The sequence below is a fragment of the Hypanus sabinus genome, chromosome 27 (assembly GCF_030144855.1).
Source record: "Hypanus sabinus isolate sHypSab1 chromosome 27, sHypSab1.hap1, whole genome shotgun sequence".
NCBI lineage: Eukaryota > Metazoa > Chordata > Chondrichthyes > Myliobatiformes > Dasyatidae > Hypanus > Hypanus sabinus.
This window is the reverse complement of record NC_082732.1, coordinates 16220917-16237409: the sequence shown is the minus strand read 5'-3', so window position 1 is coordinate 16237409 and position 16493 is coordinate 16220917. Positions and strand designations below refer to the sequence as shown.

The following is a 16493-nucleotide window of genomic DNA, read 5'->3' as shown; positions in this document are numbered from 1 at the left end:
GTCCCACCCAACCCCAGTGGAAAAAGCCTGTTTGCATTTACCCTATCTATACCCCTCATAAATTTTTATACCTCTATTAAATCTACCCTCAATCTTCTACACTCCAAAGTCCTAATCTATTCAATCTTTCTTTATAACTCAGGCCCATCAGTCTCAGGAACATCCTTTGAACTTTCTCTGTACTCTTTCAACCTTATTTACAACTTTCCTGTATTTACGTCTTTCCATTTGTATGCACGATCCCTTCTGACAGGCTCTGGTTTTCATTATCCATTTTGCAATCTTGTATCATTGCCTTAGTTCTTTTCCCTTCCTGTCAAACCCATGAAATCTTCTTAGCAATGTAAAATACTTCAACTACTGCATTTGACACACAAAAAGGAATTATCAAGTTTATGCCACCTATCCTCCAAACCTCACCTGGGTGTTTTACCAGTAACAAATAGTTGGCATTTATCATCTAGACTGAAGGCACATTGACATATGAAATATACTACAGTTAGAGGAGATCACATACAGTAGCCTTTAAGAACCTTTTAAAAGGATACATGACTGGTTATGCAATGAGAATATATTTCTGGTGCTATCACTAAATACACTGCACTATTCCTTGGCAGGAAAAGCATGCAATAAAAATTATTCCACCTCCAGTCAAAGTCTTAAAAATCTGCTTCAATTTTATTGACTGACAATTAACGTTTAATCATCCAGAAGCTTTGCACTCCTCAAATTTTCACATTTGAAACTCTAGAAGAGCACAACAGGAAAAGCTAAAAATGACTGAAGAATTATGAAGTCGCCATCTTACCTGGATGCCCTCTGTATGCACTTGGTGAATTATCTAATATTACAATGCTGGAGAGGTCGTTGTGAATGGCTGCAAGATCTTTCACATAGCTGCCCAATTCAAGTGTACAATGCTATGCAAAAAAAATAATAATTTCAGAAAGGTACAAGATTGCGCTCAGTGTAATTTCTTTTTAAAAATGGATTAAACAAGCCATTTTCAATGTGTTTGTTTTTTCATTCATGTCAACAGGCATTACTATCGCTCAATTGACACCATTTGTTACCTATCAATTCAGGCGAGTATCATTTAAAATAGAACAGGGATATGCTGCAAAGTTTCCTTTGTATGGCAACATTTTATAGACTCACACTTTTTAAATAATAACTTGCTGCTTTGATGATTCATCCAAAGTGGATTACCTAATATTTCCATTACATTCTGTCTGACATCTTCTCACTTAACCTACCTATACCCCTTTAAAGGCTCTGTGCGCCCTCCACAGTAGCTGCCAACCCTTCTATCTTTGTAGCACAAGTTAACCTGACTATGATACACTCAATCCCTCCGTCCAAGTCAATACCAGAGGTTGAAAATAGTCAAGGCTCTAATACTCAACCCTATGGCCTAGTCAAAAATGATCGGTTAATATTGACTAAGTCTTCTGTTATTCCATATCCATATATTACCCTCAAACACTAAACCAGTGCATCTTTGCAAGCACCTTTCTAGAAAGAGAGATGCACTACAAACAATGGTTTCTCCTTAACCACCCTCTTGGTTAAATTCTCAAAGAAAAATATAAATATGAAAGGGAAATGTGTTTGACATATTCACGGGGGAGGGGGAGGGGGAGGGGGAGGGGGGGAGGGGGAGGGGGGGAGGGGGAGGGGGAGGGGGAGGGGGAGGGGGAGGGGGAGGGGGAGGGGGAGGGGGAGGGGGAGGGGGAGGGGGAGGGGGAGGGGGAGAGGGAGAGGGAGAGGGAGGGAGAGGGAGAGGGAGGGAGAGGGAGGGAGAGGGAGGGAGAGGGAGGGAGAGGGAGGGAGAGGGAGGGAGAGGGGGAATATATTATTTATTTATTTTTTCTTTTACTGGATATATACATACACACACACACACATATATATATATATATATATGAATCACAATTCCAATTTCATAAAATAATGTGACTTTGATCGATTGTTTTATGATTCTCTAAACTGTCCGACAATCTCAATGAGGGCTTCCAGCATAGTCAACTGACCTACAACACCCTGATTTGGCTCTCTCATTACATTTGTAGCTTTCTGATCCTCTGAGACTTCTCCAGAGCCCAGAGAACTTTGGTAGATCATAACCAACAATCACCATTTCAGCAGTTAATAGACAATAGGTGCCGAAGTAGACCGTTCGGCCCTTCGAACCTGCACTGCCATTTTGAGATCATGGCTGATCATCTACTATCAATACCCGGTTCCTGCCTTGTCCCCATATCCCTTGATTCCCCTATCCATAAGATACCTATCTAGCTCCTTCTTGAAAACATTCAGAGAATTGGCCTCCACTGCCTTCCGAGGCAGTGCATTCCAGACCCCCACAACTCTCTGGGAGAAGAAGTTTTTCCTTAACTCTGTCCTAAATGACCTACCTACCCCTTATTCTCAAAACATGCCCTCTGGTACTGGACTCTCCCAGCATCTGGAACATATTTCCTGCCTCTATCTTGTCCAATCCCTTAATAATCTTAAATGTTTCAATCAGATCCCCTCTCAATCTCCTTAATTCCAGCGTGTACAAGCACAGTCTCTCTAACCTCTCAGCACAAGACAGTCCAGACATCCCAGGAATTAACCTCGTGAATCTACACTGCACTTCCTCTACAGCCAGGATGTCCTTCCTTAACCCTGGAGACCAAAACTGTACACAATATTCCAGGTGTGGTCTCACCAGGGCTCTGTACAAGTGAAAGAGGATTTCCTTGCTCTTGTACTCAATTCCCTTTGTAATAAAGGCCAACATTCCATTAGCCTTCTTCAATGCCTGCTGCACTTGCTCATTCACCTTCAGTGACTGATGAACAAGGACTCCTAGATCTCTTTGTATTTCTCCCTTACCCAACTCTACACCGTTCAGATAATAATCTGCCTTCCTGTCCTTACTCACAAAGTAGATAACCTCACACATATTCACATTAAACATCATCTGCCAAATATCTGCCCACTCACCCAGCCTATCCAAGTCACCCTGAATTCTCCTAACATCCTCATCACATGTCACACTGCCACTCAGCTTAGTATCATCAGCAAATTTACTGATGTTATTCTCAATGCCTTCATCTAAATCGTTGATGTAAATCGTAAACAGCTGTGGTCCCAATACCGAGCCCTATGGCACCCCACTAGTCACCACCTGCCATTCCGTGAAACACCCATTCACCGTTACCCTTTGCTTTCTATCTGCCAACCAGTTTGCTATTCATGAAAATGTCTTCCCCCCAATGCCATGAGCTTTGATTTTACCCACCAATCTCCTATGTGGGACCTTATCAAATGCCCTCTGAAAATCGAGGTACACTACATCCATTGGATCTCCCCCGTCTAACTTACTGGTTACATCCTTGAAAAACTCCAACAGATTAGTCAAGCATGATTTACCCTTGGTAAATCCATGCTGGCTCGGCCCAATCCTATCACTGCTATCTAGGTATGCCACTATTTCATCTTTAGTAATGGACTTCTAGCATCTTCCCCACCACCGATGTCAGACTGACAGGTCGATAGTTCTGTTTTCTCCCTCCCTCCTTTCTTAAAAAGTGGGATAACATTAGCCATTCTCCAATCCTCAGGAACTGAACCTGAATCTAAGGAACATTGGAAAATGATTACCAATGCATCCGCAATTTCCAGGGCCACCTCCTTTAGTACCCTAGGATGCAGACCATCTGGACCTGGGGATTTGTCAGCCTTCAGTCCCATCAGTCTACTCACCACCATTTCCCTCCTAATGTTTCATTTCCTCTGTTACCCTATGTCCTTGGCCCATCCATACATCTGGGAGATTGCTTGTGTCTTCCCTAGTGAAGACAGATCTAAAGTCTTCATTAAATTCTTCCGCCATTTCTCTGTTTCCCATAACAATTTCACCCAATTCATTCTTCAAGGGCTCAACATTGTCCCTAAATATCTTCTTTCTCTTCACATACCTAAAAAAGCTTTTGCTATCTTCCTTTATATTCCTGGCTAGCTTGCGTTCGTACCTCATTTTTTCTCCCCGTATTGCCTTTTTAGATAAGTTCTGTTGTTCCTTAAAAATTTCCCAATCATCTGTCCTCCCAATCACCTTAGCTCTGTCATACTTCCTTTTTTTTTAAAAATGCTATGCAATCTCTGACTTCCTTTGTCAACCACTGTGGCCCCTTTCCCCACTTTGAATCCTTCCTTCTCCGGGGGATGAACTGATTTTGCACCTTGCGCATTATTCCCAAGAATACCTGCCATTGCTGTTTCACTGTCTTTTCTGCTAGGCTATCCGTCCAGTCAACTTTGTCCAGCTCCTCCCTCATGGCTCCATAGTTTCCCCTGTTCAACTGTCACTGACACCTCCGAGCTGCCCTTATCCTTCTCAAATTGCAGATAAAAATTTATCATATTATGATCACTGCCTCCTAATGGCTCCTTTACTTCAAGATCGCTTATCAAATCCTGTTCATTACATAACACTAAATCCAGAATAGCCTTGTCCCTGGTTGGCTCTTGTACAAGCTGTTCCAAGAATGCATCCCGTAGGCACTCTACAAACTCCCTATCTTGGGGTCCAGCACCAACCTGATTCTCCCAGTTCACCTGCATGTTGAAATCCCCCATAACTACTGCGACATTACCTTTGCCACATGCCAATGTTAACTCCCTATTCAACTTGCACCCAATATCCATGCTACTGTTTGGTGCCCTGTAGACAACACCCATTAGGGTCCTTTTGCCCTTACTGTTCCTCAGTTCTATCCACACAGACTCTACTTCTCCTGATCCTATGTCCCCCCTTGCAAAGGACTGAATCTCATTCCTCACCAACAGGGCCACCCCACCCCTTCTGCCCACATTTCTGTCCCTACGATAGCACCTATATCCTTGTACATTCATTTCCCAGGTCTGATCTCCCTGCAGCCATGTCTCCGTTATCCCAACATCATTGTTACCCATTCGCACCTGAGCTTCAAGCTCATCCGCCTTATTTCTGACACTTTGTGCATCCAGATATAGAATTTTAAGCCCATTTCTCTTCTCTCTGTTTGAATCGCTACCTATTGTGCTTAACCCAGCTCCCCAAACTCCCATCGGGCTATACACCCCTAGAATTTTGTTGTCCTTCCTAAATTTACTTATTCTTTCTGCACATTTAACTCCATGCTCCATCAGACCATCCCTCTGTACGTGTCCTCCTCATCACTTGTTCCACCTCTCCTTTCTCTACTACACACTTAAGATTCCGGAACCATGTAGTCCCCATCTGTCTTTTATTCTTCCTCTCGCTATCCTCTCTCACATTCTGGATCCCCGCCCCCTGCAAATTTAGTTCAACCCCCCCCCCAGAAGCACTAGCAAACTTTCCTGAAAGTATGTTAGTACCGCTCCAGTTCAGGTGTAAACCGTCCCTTCGGAACAGATCCCACCTTCCCTGGAACAAAGCCCAATTCTCTAAACACCAGAAGCCCTCCCTCCTGCACCATCCTCTCAGCCACGTATTAATCTGTATAATCTTTCTGTTCCTTGCCTCACTCGCACGTGGCACAGGTAGCAATCCTGAGATTGTTACCCTCGAGGTTAATTCCTCAACACCTTAGGCTTCAGAAATTGGTGACTTGGTAGCCTTTAACTCATTAGTTTTCCCTTAGTACACTCTCTTCTGATGAAAGATTGTTTTAAATTCTTTCCTCCCTATAACTCTTGATTACTTATAATTGCAGGGACGCTTTTAATGTCTTTAACCATCAACTAAAAATAATTATTCAGAATGTCCGTCACTTTTCTATTTCCCATTGATATTTTCCTTGATACATCCTCAAACTGACTTAGATTTATTCCTGTTACTACCTTCCTTTTCAAAAAAAACATACTTGTGGAAGATCTTATATTTATCTTATTCTTCAACTTTTGTCTCTATTGACTTCTAAAAAATGGGAAAGGTACACTCACATGAAAACCACTACTCTGCAATTTAAACCAATGACAGTAATTCACTACATGTATGGAACTTCCCCTCAACCGTGGCTTAAAAGGTCACTTTCTGGTGTAGTTTAAAGTCAATCATATTATTGGATCTTGTGCCACATTATGTTCAAAGTAGGTAAGATTGGCCAATTTCATTCTTCAAATGGAAGTCATCGTGATATCTCCTTTAGTTAAAATGGTGACCCCTCTGAGTCAAGCAGCAATGCTCAATGCTAAAGATAGAGTATGAAGTTTACTTATGACAAGGTATCAAGTTTAAAACCAGACGAGGTTTGACACATCAGCAGTGGGAACAAACCCTTAAATATGCACTACTAACAACTTGAATGCATAAGAGAAAATAAGTGAAGATAAAATCTAGTTTTAAGAAAATGACACATGTCCAGGAGGAGGACAGAACACCCTCAAGACAGCAACATTTCACGCAATAAAATGTTTCAGACACACCCTCACTTTCTGTAGTGAGGCTAGATACTGTGTTGCTACTTACTTGTCTGTAGTAGCGTCGGTTTAATATTTTCTTGTTGTTGTCTAGTTTGTCTGCTACAGCCGCACCATAAATCTCCATACTAGCAGTGAAAATCACCAACTCGTACCATTGGCTGGCCTGGTTAAAAAACAAATAATTTGTGATATGCAATTACAATTCAAATTGAAACTGTCTCTTTATGATGAAAAAAAATCAGTGTATGCATTACATTAAAGTTTATTCAATATTTTGAATGCTGCAATGGGCTACTTCCAAATGTGAATGTCAGAAAGCCTCCTCGGTAAACAGATCAACAGGCTGCTTAGCAGTAACTAATTGAAACAAATAAAACAGGAAATTTACTACAATGCACACACTAGTGAGGTCACAGAAGTGAAAGTATAACTAAAGTGTGAAGAGTCATGCCCTCCGGAAGCTGGTTTACACTGAAAATTAGATCATTCAAAAGCAGGAATTTCCATTCAGCATCGCCTTTAGCATCTCATGGGTGCATAATCAACTTGTTATAATTTTGTTCACCTCCAACAACTCACATTAACATAGCACCATGAATGTAGCAATATATTCCTGACTGATTCCATGAAGTATTAAAAGACAATGAGCTGTAAACATGCCAAGTGTCAAATACAAAGTAAGTCAAAATAAATTTATTATCATATATGTCACCATATATTACCTCAAAATTAATTTTCTTGCTGGCATTCACAGAAAATACAAAGAAACACTAGAGAATCAATAAAACACACACACACACACACACACAAAGACAGACAAACAACCAATGTGCAAATACAAAAAAAAAATCAGGACCATAAGTTGTAGATTCTATAAATCTGAGTCTACAGGCTATGGAATGTTGAGGTGAGTGAAGTTATTTCCTATGGTTCAAGAGCCTGATGATTGAGGGGTAATAACTGCTCCTGAACATGGTGGTGTGTACTTGAGGCTCTTGTACCTCATTCACGGTGACACCAGTGAGAAGAAAGCACGACCTGGATGCTGGAAGTCCTTGATGATGGATGCTGCTTTCCAGTGACAGAGCTCCTTGTAGGTATGCTCCGTGGTGGGAAGGGCTTTATGTGTTATGGACTGTGCTGTATCCACTACTGTTCAAGTTTTTTGCCATCCAAGGGCATTGGTGTTTCCATACCAGAGTGCAATAAAACCACTCAGCACACTCTCCACTGCACTTCTAAAGGAGTTTCTCAAAGTTTTAGATGACATGCCAAATCACACAGACTACCAAGCAAGTAGAGGTGCTGCTGTGCCTTATTTATAAATGGTACTTACTTGCTGAACCCAGGATAAATCCTCTAAATTAATAACACTGAAGAATTTAAAGTTGCTGACTCTCCAACTCTAATCTCTGATGAGGACTGGCTCATGGACCTTCGGTTTCCCCCACCTGTAATCAATAATCAGCTCCTTGGTTTCGCTGACAGGTTTTGAGAGGCTGTTGTTGGGGAACTATTCAGCAATATTTTCAATCTCTCCTGCACCGATCCGTCACCACCTTTGATTCAGCCAGTAACAGTGGTGTCATCAGCAAACTTAAATATGGCATTGGAGCTGTACTTAGGCTCACAGCCGTAAGTATGAAACACATTGAGCAACTGTCTAAGCACATAGTCTTCTGATAATTGTGGAGGAGATATTGTTGGCCATCTGAACTGACTGGGATCTGCAAGTGAGGAAATCACAGATCCAGTTGCACAAGGAGGTATTGAGGCCTAGGTCTTGGAGCTTATTGATTGTTACCCCCTCAAAATTAGAGTTGAGTGCAGGGCTGCGGTCAATGAAGACAATCCAGATGTATGGATCCTCACTGTACAGATATGCCAGGGTTGGGTGAAGAGCTAATGTCAAAGCTATTGACCTGTTGTGACGTTCAGCAAATTGGAGTGGATTCAAGTTGTTGCTCAGGCAGGAGTTGATGTGCTTCATCACAGTGGATGTATAGGATATGAGCTTATAGTCACTGAGGAAAGTTACCACTGTCTTCTTGGGCACCCGTATAACTGAAGCCTGCTTGAAGCATGTGGGTACCTTAGACTGCCGATGCAAGAGGTTAAAGATATCAATGAACACTCCAGCCAAGTGATTAGCACGGGTCTTCAGTACTTGGCCAGGTACACTGCCTGGGTCAGATGCTTTCAGTAGGCATGAAGGTGCCTCCATGTTTTGTTGGTCAAAGCAAGCATAAAAGTAACTGAGCTCATCTGGGAAAGAAACCCTGTTGTCACCTATGTCACTTGGTTTTACTTTGTAGGAGATGATAGCATTCAAGCCCTGCAACAGCTGTCCAGCATTCAAAAAGAGAGGCTATATCAAATTCCTAGTTTTGCTAAGTGCAAAACTGCAAGCTAAAGCAGTAAAATCATACCTCAGTATTCTATTTTTGTGATACTAAGTGGTTCAGGGTCTGAGATGTTTTGTCTCAACCAGACAACCAATGGAGAATATTATGACTGATCATCGGTACCATTTAAAAGGAATACAAAAATAAACAAATTCAAATAATTTGGAACTCCTGCTCCAAGTCTTATTTATGGTTTCACAGAGTTATGGAAAGAGACCACTCTGTCTATCGAGTTTGTGCACAATTACCAGTCACGTTAGTTCCATAACTCACAACCTTTTCCCTCTCTATAGTCTTACCATTACTTTCCCTTTCACGAAAGAGCATGTGTTTGGAGACAACAGCAAGAACAATCTCCAGTCAAGTGGCTATTACAGTTCGGTAGGACACACCTGAATGACCACCAGGATGAAGCTCAAAATTGAAGCAGTGCTCATTGAACAATAAACCAAGCAATAGATCACTTTTTAATTCCTTTGTAAATACACCTCTGCACAATAAACTTTCAGCACGACACAGCACACTGTAGACAGCAAGATAGTGGAAAGTCAGATTGTTCTTTTTCCTCCCCTTGTCACGCACAAATCATTCAGGCAGATTACTGTCATCAAATAATTTTGCTTACAAATGAAAGCTTTGTTCCTTATAGATATGAATTTTTCTTTAGAACTTGAAAAGCTAATTATGTTTCCAGGTAACTTACCACTTCTAGAAAGAAGTCCACATGAGGCCTTTTATGTACAAAAAATCTGATTGGTTGTCTATCAACAAGAACCTGAATTAAAAAATAAAGCATACTTAAATAGTCATTCTTAAAGCACACAGAATATGACTTGCACTCAAAGCAAAATGATCCCTGGCCAAGCTTAAAACTCAAACCAAAAATCAAGTCCATCTTTCAGTACTCACAAATTCAATTTACTGTAATTAAAATTTATTACATACATACAAAAACCTCTTTCAATAAATCTGTTCATCCCTTTAACCATCCCTCTTAGGTAAAAAGAACTGTTAACTACTACTGTAGTCAAACATCAAAACAATTTATATAAACCTATACCTCAAAATAGTAATGCTTTCACTTCCGTGGTCCACCTATGTACAGCAACCCTTGTTCATCTCAACTTCATCTCCAAGTATTGAAGGGACTCTAGGTCAGCAGCTCTATCTTTGCTCACTCAACATCTCTTACAAGCAATCACAATCTGCACTGGCCCCTTCCCCTTCAGACAGTACCAACCAAAACCTATCATCTGCACCCCACCCCATTCTCTCTCCAAACTCTTTCACCACTGTACTTCCATCTCCATTCTATGCAGAACCTATCTCTAACTATAATTTGTCATTTGCAGAACACCTGAAGTATCACGAGGATGAATTAATGAGGATATCATCACACAAGGAACTGCTGACCTAGAGTCCCCTCAATACTTGGATGTTTCACCTGAATTTAATATTTTGATATTCTAATACTCAAGTAATTCACATTATCAGAAGTATCCCTTCCCCACCATCACACCATACACAGCCAGGGAATAAATCCCTGTTATGCTATTATCAGTTGTACTGTCTTAAAGTACCTGTTTTCTTTGCTCAAGCAGATGGAGGGCAGGAAACATTTGTGGTTAACAATCAAATTAGGAACAGTAGAGCACAAATTTCCAATGCTGAATACTTCACATCCGCCAAATAACCAAATGATCTCCAAATTAGAAGTCTTCAGCAGTTCCTTATTTGGAAACAGCATAATATTCTTTTCAGCAGATAACTGCTTACAACAACCCTTTTCCTGCACTTAATGACCCATTCGTTGCATGACTGCAACTTCTGAGTGGAAGTTCCTATATAAAAATTAGCACTGTATTTTGGTAACAATGTTTAATCAGGATAAAATATTTTCAGTACATTTTCATGTAGGTCCTTAGGAAAGAATTAATCCCTTGTTTTTTGAAGTATGCCTTTGCGACTTTAATCTCAACACAAGGCTTATTATCATGTCTGAAGAAGAAAACAAAAGATAGCCATGTAATTGTCCATGAGGAAGGCAGCTTTGGATAGATATAATGGAACAGAAAACGGCAAAGGAAACTTAATCTAGAAAAGTGATTCAATTATACTAATTGAAAATATAATACAGCCCCAAAATGACACCAGGCCCAAATTATCAGAATATAAAATATTCATATACATTCTAACTCCATTTGAGTTTGGGGCTAAATTCTTCAACACAATTAACTTACAAAAAGATTAAAACATTTGTAGGGTTATAAAGAAAGACAACCAACAGTAGATTGTGTTCTGCACATGGTTATTTATTGTTGGCCTCAGCACCCACATGCTTGTTGAAAGTCCACACCAAGGGGTGACTGTGGTTTGGGAGGGCACTGTATTGCCAGAAGTTATATGAAAATGCTGGAAACACTCAACATGTCACAAACCATCTATAGAGAGAAATGGAGTTGATGTTTCAAGTCCAAGTCCCATCCTGTACTATCACATTTGCATCATTGCTTCATGTCTGCTAGCAGAGCAAAAAGAAGAATGAAGTTCTGCAAGGAACATCTTTTGTTTACAGTTATTACTTGCTGACATAAATTCTCCTATTGTTCAATAAAAATATCAAATTAATCAAAAAGCTGCTAAATAATAGTCACGAGGAAACATACTCTAGACAAGAGGTCCCTGAACTTACTTTGGGTAACTGCCCCTTGGCTCCTAGACCACATCCCCACAACTCCCCTCTCCCTTTCCAACCATTACATAAAACATTTAAAGTGTTATGAATGTACCACAGCTCTGAGGGACTGAAGGGTGCAGGGTAGCCTCCTCCTTTGTGAGAATCACAAGATCACTATTGAGTCAGTTCAGGAGACCCAGGAAATGAGAGAGAGACGTTTGGAATGTCTTGACCCCTCCGGCAATATAAAGCTACGGGAAACGGCCATTGTCTCTTGGAGATGGAATTGTGTATTAAAATACTGTGCTTCATGGAAGCCCTCAGGCAAAGTGGGCTGGTGGTTGCATCATCCCTACCTGATTGACATCTGCGACCCTGTGAGTCAGGATAAAAGAGGGTCTGTGGGAACAGCCCCTCAGACGCACCAGAAGAAACGCTAGCGATCCCGTAATAGCAAAAGCCGGTGGAAGGCCACGTGCGTCTGTTTCCACTTCCCCCAGAATCGGTGTGCCTTGACCACGGAAGAACGGTTTTTAGCTAACAACGGGGAAATCAACTCCCAATGACTCTCGAAGGATTGACATCATAAAAGAACTGGGCACGTTTTAACCCGTCCTTCAATCAAACCAAAACGCTGCAACTTGAATGAACTAAAGTGACTTTTATATTTCCATCGGACAATACATTATCCCCTAGACAACAATAGAGCTATTTCTTATTGATTATTATTAGACCCGCGCTTTTAGATTTAGTATTGATGACGTATATTAACTGTATGTTTGCATTGATATTGTTTTGTGTATTTTTAATCAATAAATACTGTTAAAAATAATACCATCAGACTTCAACGGACCTCTCTATCTTTGCTGGTAAGTGACTCAGTTACAGGGTACGTAACAAAAGAATTTTGATTTATGATGCACAGTGAAAGAAAAATAGGAGCTGCCAATTCAAAACAGTGACAAATAATTGCAAAAATTAATCAAATCTATTTAAAGCTACAAATAAAATTATTTCTTTGTTAAAAGCAATTTTCATCAACAATTTTAGAGTTTATATTAGTAACCTAACTATTAAAAACTCATTGCTTTTTCACCTTACAATGAGATTGATGGGCTTGATACAAGGATATCAACTTCACAACATCAGGCTGGAGGTCACTCAGAAGGAATCTCAGATCCCCATGTTCAGCAATTTGCAGTCTGTTTTGTTGCTTTAAAAGAAGTTGGGTGACCGCACTGAAACCTTGCTCCATAAAATATGTTAGAAAGGCGCTAACGAAAATCTGGAACTTTTCCCCCCATAGTGCAAGATAGCATTCAGAGATTTATTTCTGCAACCAAGAATCTCGAGATGATTTTTTAAACTTCTGCTTCAGCTCAAATTCATTTTGTAGTGAGATCAGTTCTTCAGTTCATTTATCCTGTTAATTCCTCATTGCAAGCTTTCAGGAAAGGATTTATTACCTAATCTGGAACTTGAACCAAGTGCAGATCCTGAAATCTCTCCGATATGCCTTTATGCAGCTCACCCAAGTGAGCAGAGTACGCTTGAAGTTTATCATCTGGTATTTTCTCTCTTTTCTAACTCAGAGAGGATTGGAAATTGGACAAGGTCACAAAGCCGAAGTTGCACTTAGTGTTAATATGGGCAGAAATGTGGAGAGGGCTGATTTGACTTTGAAAAGATTCATACCATTTCATTGTAATTGAAGAATAACTTAATCTTTGCAAATAACTATGACAAAAAAGTAATGGCATGCCTAATATTCTTGAGTAAATTACTGAAATAAGCATTCAAGTTCTCAAAGGATTTTATCTCAGTTTCCTCAAAATAGTCAAGAATTGAGAACATGGATCTTAATTTTATTTACTGCTGTGATTACAATATTTGATTATTTATGCAGCCAATCACTTGGGGTTTTTTTTGCAGTAAATTGTCTGTGAATTACACGGGGGGGGGGGGGGGTGTGTGTGTGTGTGTGTGTGTGTGTGTCTGTACCTCAAATGCCGCAATCAATAAAGGAGCCAGTTCCCTTGCAAATATGCAATAACTCTTGAAGCATGCTTTCAACTTTTATTAAGTAAACATTAAGTAGTAAAGATTAGTTGACCTATACAACTGCAGAGCAAATTCTGTTGTCCCAAGTATGTTGCTCAATGTGTCTTCCACATTCTCATATATTTCATCTATTCATTTTTGAACAGATTGTTGTTCAGCAGATTCACTTTAATTATTTGGTTTGGTGACTTATGCAAAACCATACTCAGAACTTCCCTTACTGCTGGCAGCATCAGTTCTTCCTTAATTGTATAGGGCTTTGCAAATTTAGCAATGAGCAAAGAAATGTTGTATGAAACACACAAACCATCACTACTCTGTTGCGAAGTGGTGGCAAATATGTTTTGAAGCGTTTTCCGTTTCTAAAAGTTTTCAAAAAGGGACTGAAAATAAGCTAAGTTCTTGTTGCTTTATCAGAATGTATTCTCCTCAACTGTTTAATGAGCCTAGATGGTTTCATTCCTCACAAAACTTTTTCGCACAAAAGATACATTGACTGCTGACGGCTGCTTGGGTGCTGATATAAATCCATATTTCAGACACTGTTTACACTTTTTTTTCCATTTGGTCTGCGTCTGCCATTTTCGTTATGAATTAATCACCACGGTCAATTCCCTATTGTTTAAGTCCAACCTCAAATGCCGCAATCAATAAAGGAGAAAGTTGTGATGTCATCAAAGCACAGACAAAACCTTACTCTGCTCGAAGGTACATAAACTGGGGCACCAATGTCCCAGTTTGGCCGTGGGCTAAGAGAAATGTGATCACAGCCATTTGAAAGGGAAGATTCTGAACTTTTTCCCATTGAATGCCACATCCTAATTGAAAGGAACTGCGCCACTGCGTAACTAGAGCATGCTAATTGTACTAGATAGTTAACACTGTACTATAGTAGAGAAAGACAATAATGCATGGACCAGGCCCATAAATAACAGTTTCTTCAGTCCTTATTTTCATGATATGCTAAACACAGATTTGTCGCATTGCTTTTCAACAACTATAACAAGCTTTGAGCAAAGTTTATAAAAGAATGGTGGGTTAGCAAGGGATGAGTTGATTACATGATTATTGTAATCAATCATATGGCAAAGGAGGAGGAAATAATAAGTTATTCATTTCTGAAATTAAGCCGGTAATCCCTCAGCTGCCCCTCTTGGTACAGAGCGCACCACCTGCCCCTTATAAACTTGTCTTCCCCCAGGGGGTGGTATCGTCCACTTTGGGAACCACTGTTCTAGGCTATTCTAAGAGGCAAGTGAGGAAACTGAAGAGCCTCTTCCTACAATCTATTCTCTTGTTAACTTTCCACAGAGGAAATGAAGTAATTTCTTTAACTTTAGTAGCGGACAAGTTACTAAGAACACAAGAACTAGGGAGCAGGAGTAGGCCTAATGGATTATTGGAATCCAAAAAAGATAGTGCAAACATTTATTTAAAAATGCGCAGAATAATCAAAACCTCAATAAAATGGTCACATCCAATTCATTTAACCAATTTTTTTGGAAAAGGTAACAAAAAAGGTCAATGAGGTCAGAACTTTTGATGTTACTTGCATGGATTTTAGTGAAGTATTTGGCAAGGTCCCACACACCAGGCTAATCAAGAATACTGACAAGATTCTAGGGATGGTGGCAAACTGGATGTGCTCTGGTCACCAGATTACAAGAAAGATGTGATTAAACTGAAGAATGTCCAAATGTTACCAGGATTGGGATATTGTAGCCAAGAAAAAAGATTTGATAGATTACGATCGCTTTCTTTGACACAAAGGAAAACTTAATTGAAATGTATACACTTATGAGGAGTTCAGGTAGTACAAATAGGAAGGACCCATTTTCCTGGGTGGGGGGGGGGGGGGGGGGAGTCATAAACCATAAATCTGTGGGATGAGTGGGGATTTGTGAAAAACAAAACTATTTAATACTGTATCTATTTCAAATAAAAACAGATCAAATTAAACTTTTGTCCACATTACTTTACTCTCTCACCTTCAGCATGAAGTCTGGCGGTGTACCTGGCCTCACTGTTGGCTTCAAGACTCCATCATGATGCGAATGTATTAATGTTTCATCTAAATCCAAAACCAGAATCTTCCTTTTCATTTGATCTGCAGAGAGATAGGTAGAAGGAAGATGAATCTGATGTCCTTCAACCTGTGACAAGTGCTGTTCTATAACGATCAGCGCTGGGACCCTTGTTCTTTATATTCAAATCTTAATATATGCAAATGATTTGGATGTAGTTGTGGGAGACACGATCACTGAATTTGCAGAGCTCACAAAGATCAGTGAAGCTACTGACAGAGTGGATGATAGCATCAAGGTACTGAATGATATTGATGTGTTGGTGAAATGGGCTAAGTAACAGCAGATGGAATTTAATCCAGATAAATGCAAAGTGATATATTTTGAGAGTACAATAAGGTTAGGCATACACCATGGATGGTGGGTCTTAGGGAGTATTAAATAAAGGGATCTTGGTGCACAAACCCAAAGATCCTTGAATGTGGTAGTGCAGACAGGTACTGTGGTTAAGCAATATGTGATGTTGGTCTTCATTAATCAGGGCAAGAGGAGGAAAATTATACTCCAAGCTTATAAAAATCAGTCAGAACTCAACTGGAGTATTGTGTGCATTTTTGGTTATTACGCTGTAGTAAAGACATGATAACGCTGGAGAGGGTGCAGTAGAAATTCACCAGAATGTTGCCTGGCATAGAGCATTTTAGTTATAAAACGTCTACACATGCTAGGTCAGTTTTCCCTAGGGAATTTTAAAAATTATTAGGTGGGTAGATAGGGTAGATGGCAGGAAACATGCCCATATCAGAGGTAGATAAAGCTAAAGAAGATAGATTTAGGGTAAAGGGCAAGAGAGTTAAAGGTCATCTGAGAAATTTTTGTCACCAA

The 16493-nt window shown here is 40.1% G+C and overlaps 1 protein-coding gene across 3 annotated transcripts in view; it reads right to left on the bottom strand.

The window, feature by feature from the left end:
* LOC132382009 (CTD nuclear envelope phosphatase 1-like) overlaps positions 1-16493 on the bottom strand; it is a 59732-nt gene that overhangs the window by 25372 nt on the left and 17867 nt on the right. For all 3 annotated transcript variants that reach the window (XR_009508175.1, XM_059951795.1, XM_059951793.1), the window contains exons 3-6: positions 15573-15691; positions 9550-9621; positions 6488-6604; positions 809-920 (exon numbers count right to left, since the gene is read on the bottom strand). Coding sequence is in view for 2 of the 3 variants with exons in the window: in XM_059951795.1 (XP_059807778.1) it covers positions 809-920; positions 6488-6604; positions 9550-9621; positions 15573-15691 (420 nt within the window). In the remaining variant the exon portion in view is untranslated. The remainder of the gene's footprint in view (positions 1-808; positions 921-6487; positions 6605-9549; positions 9622-15572; positions 15692-16493) is intronic.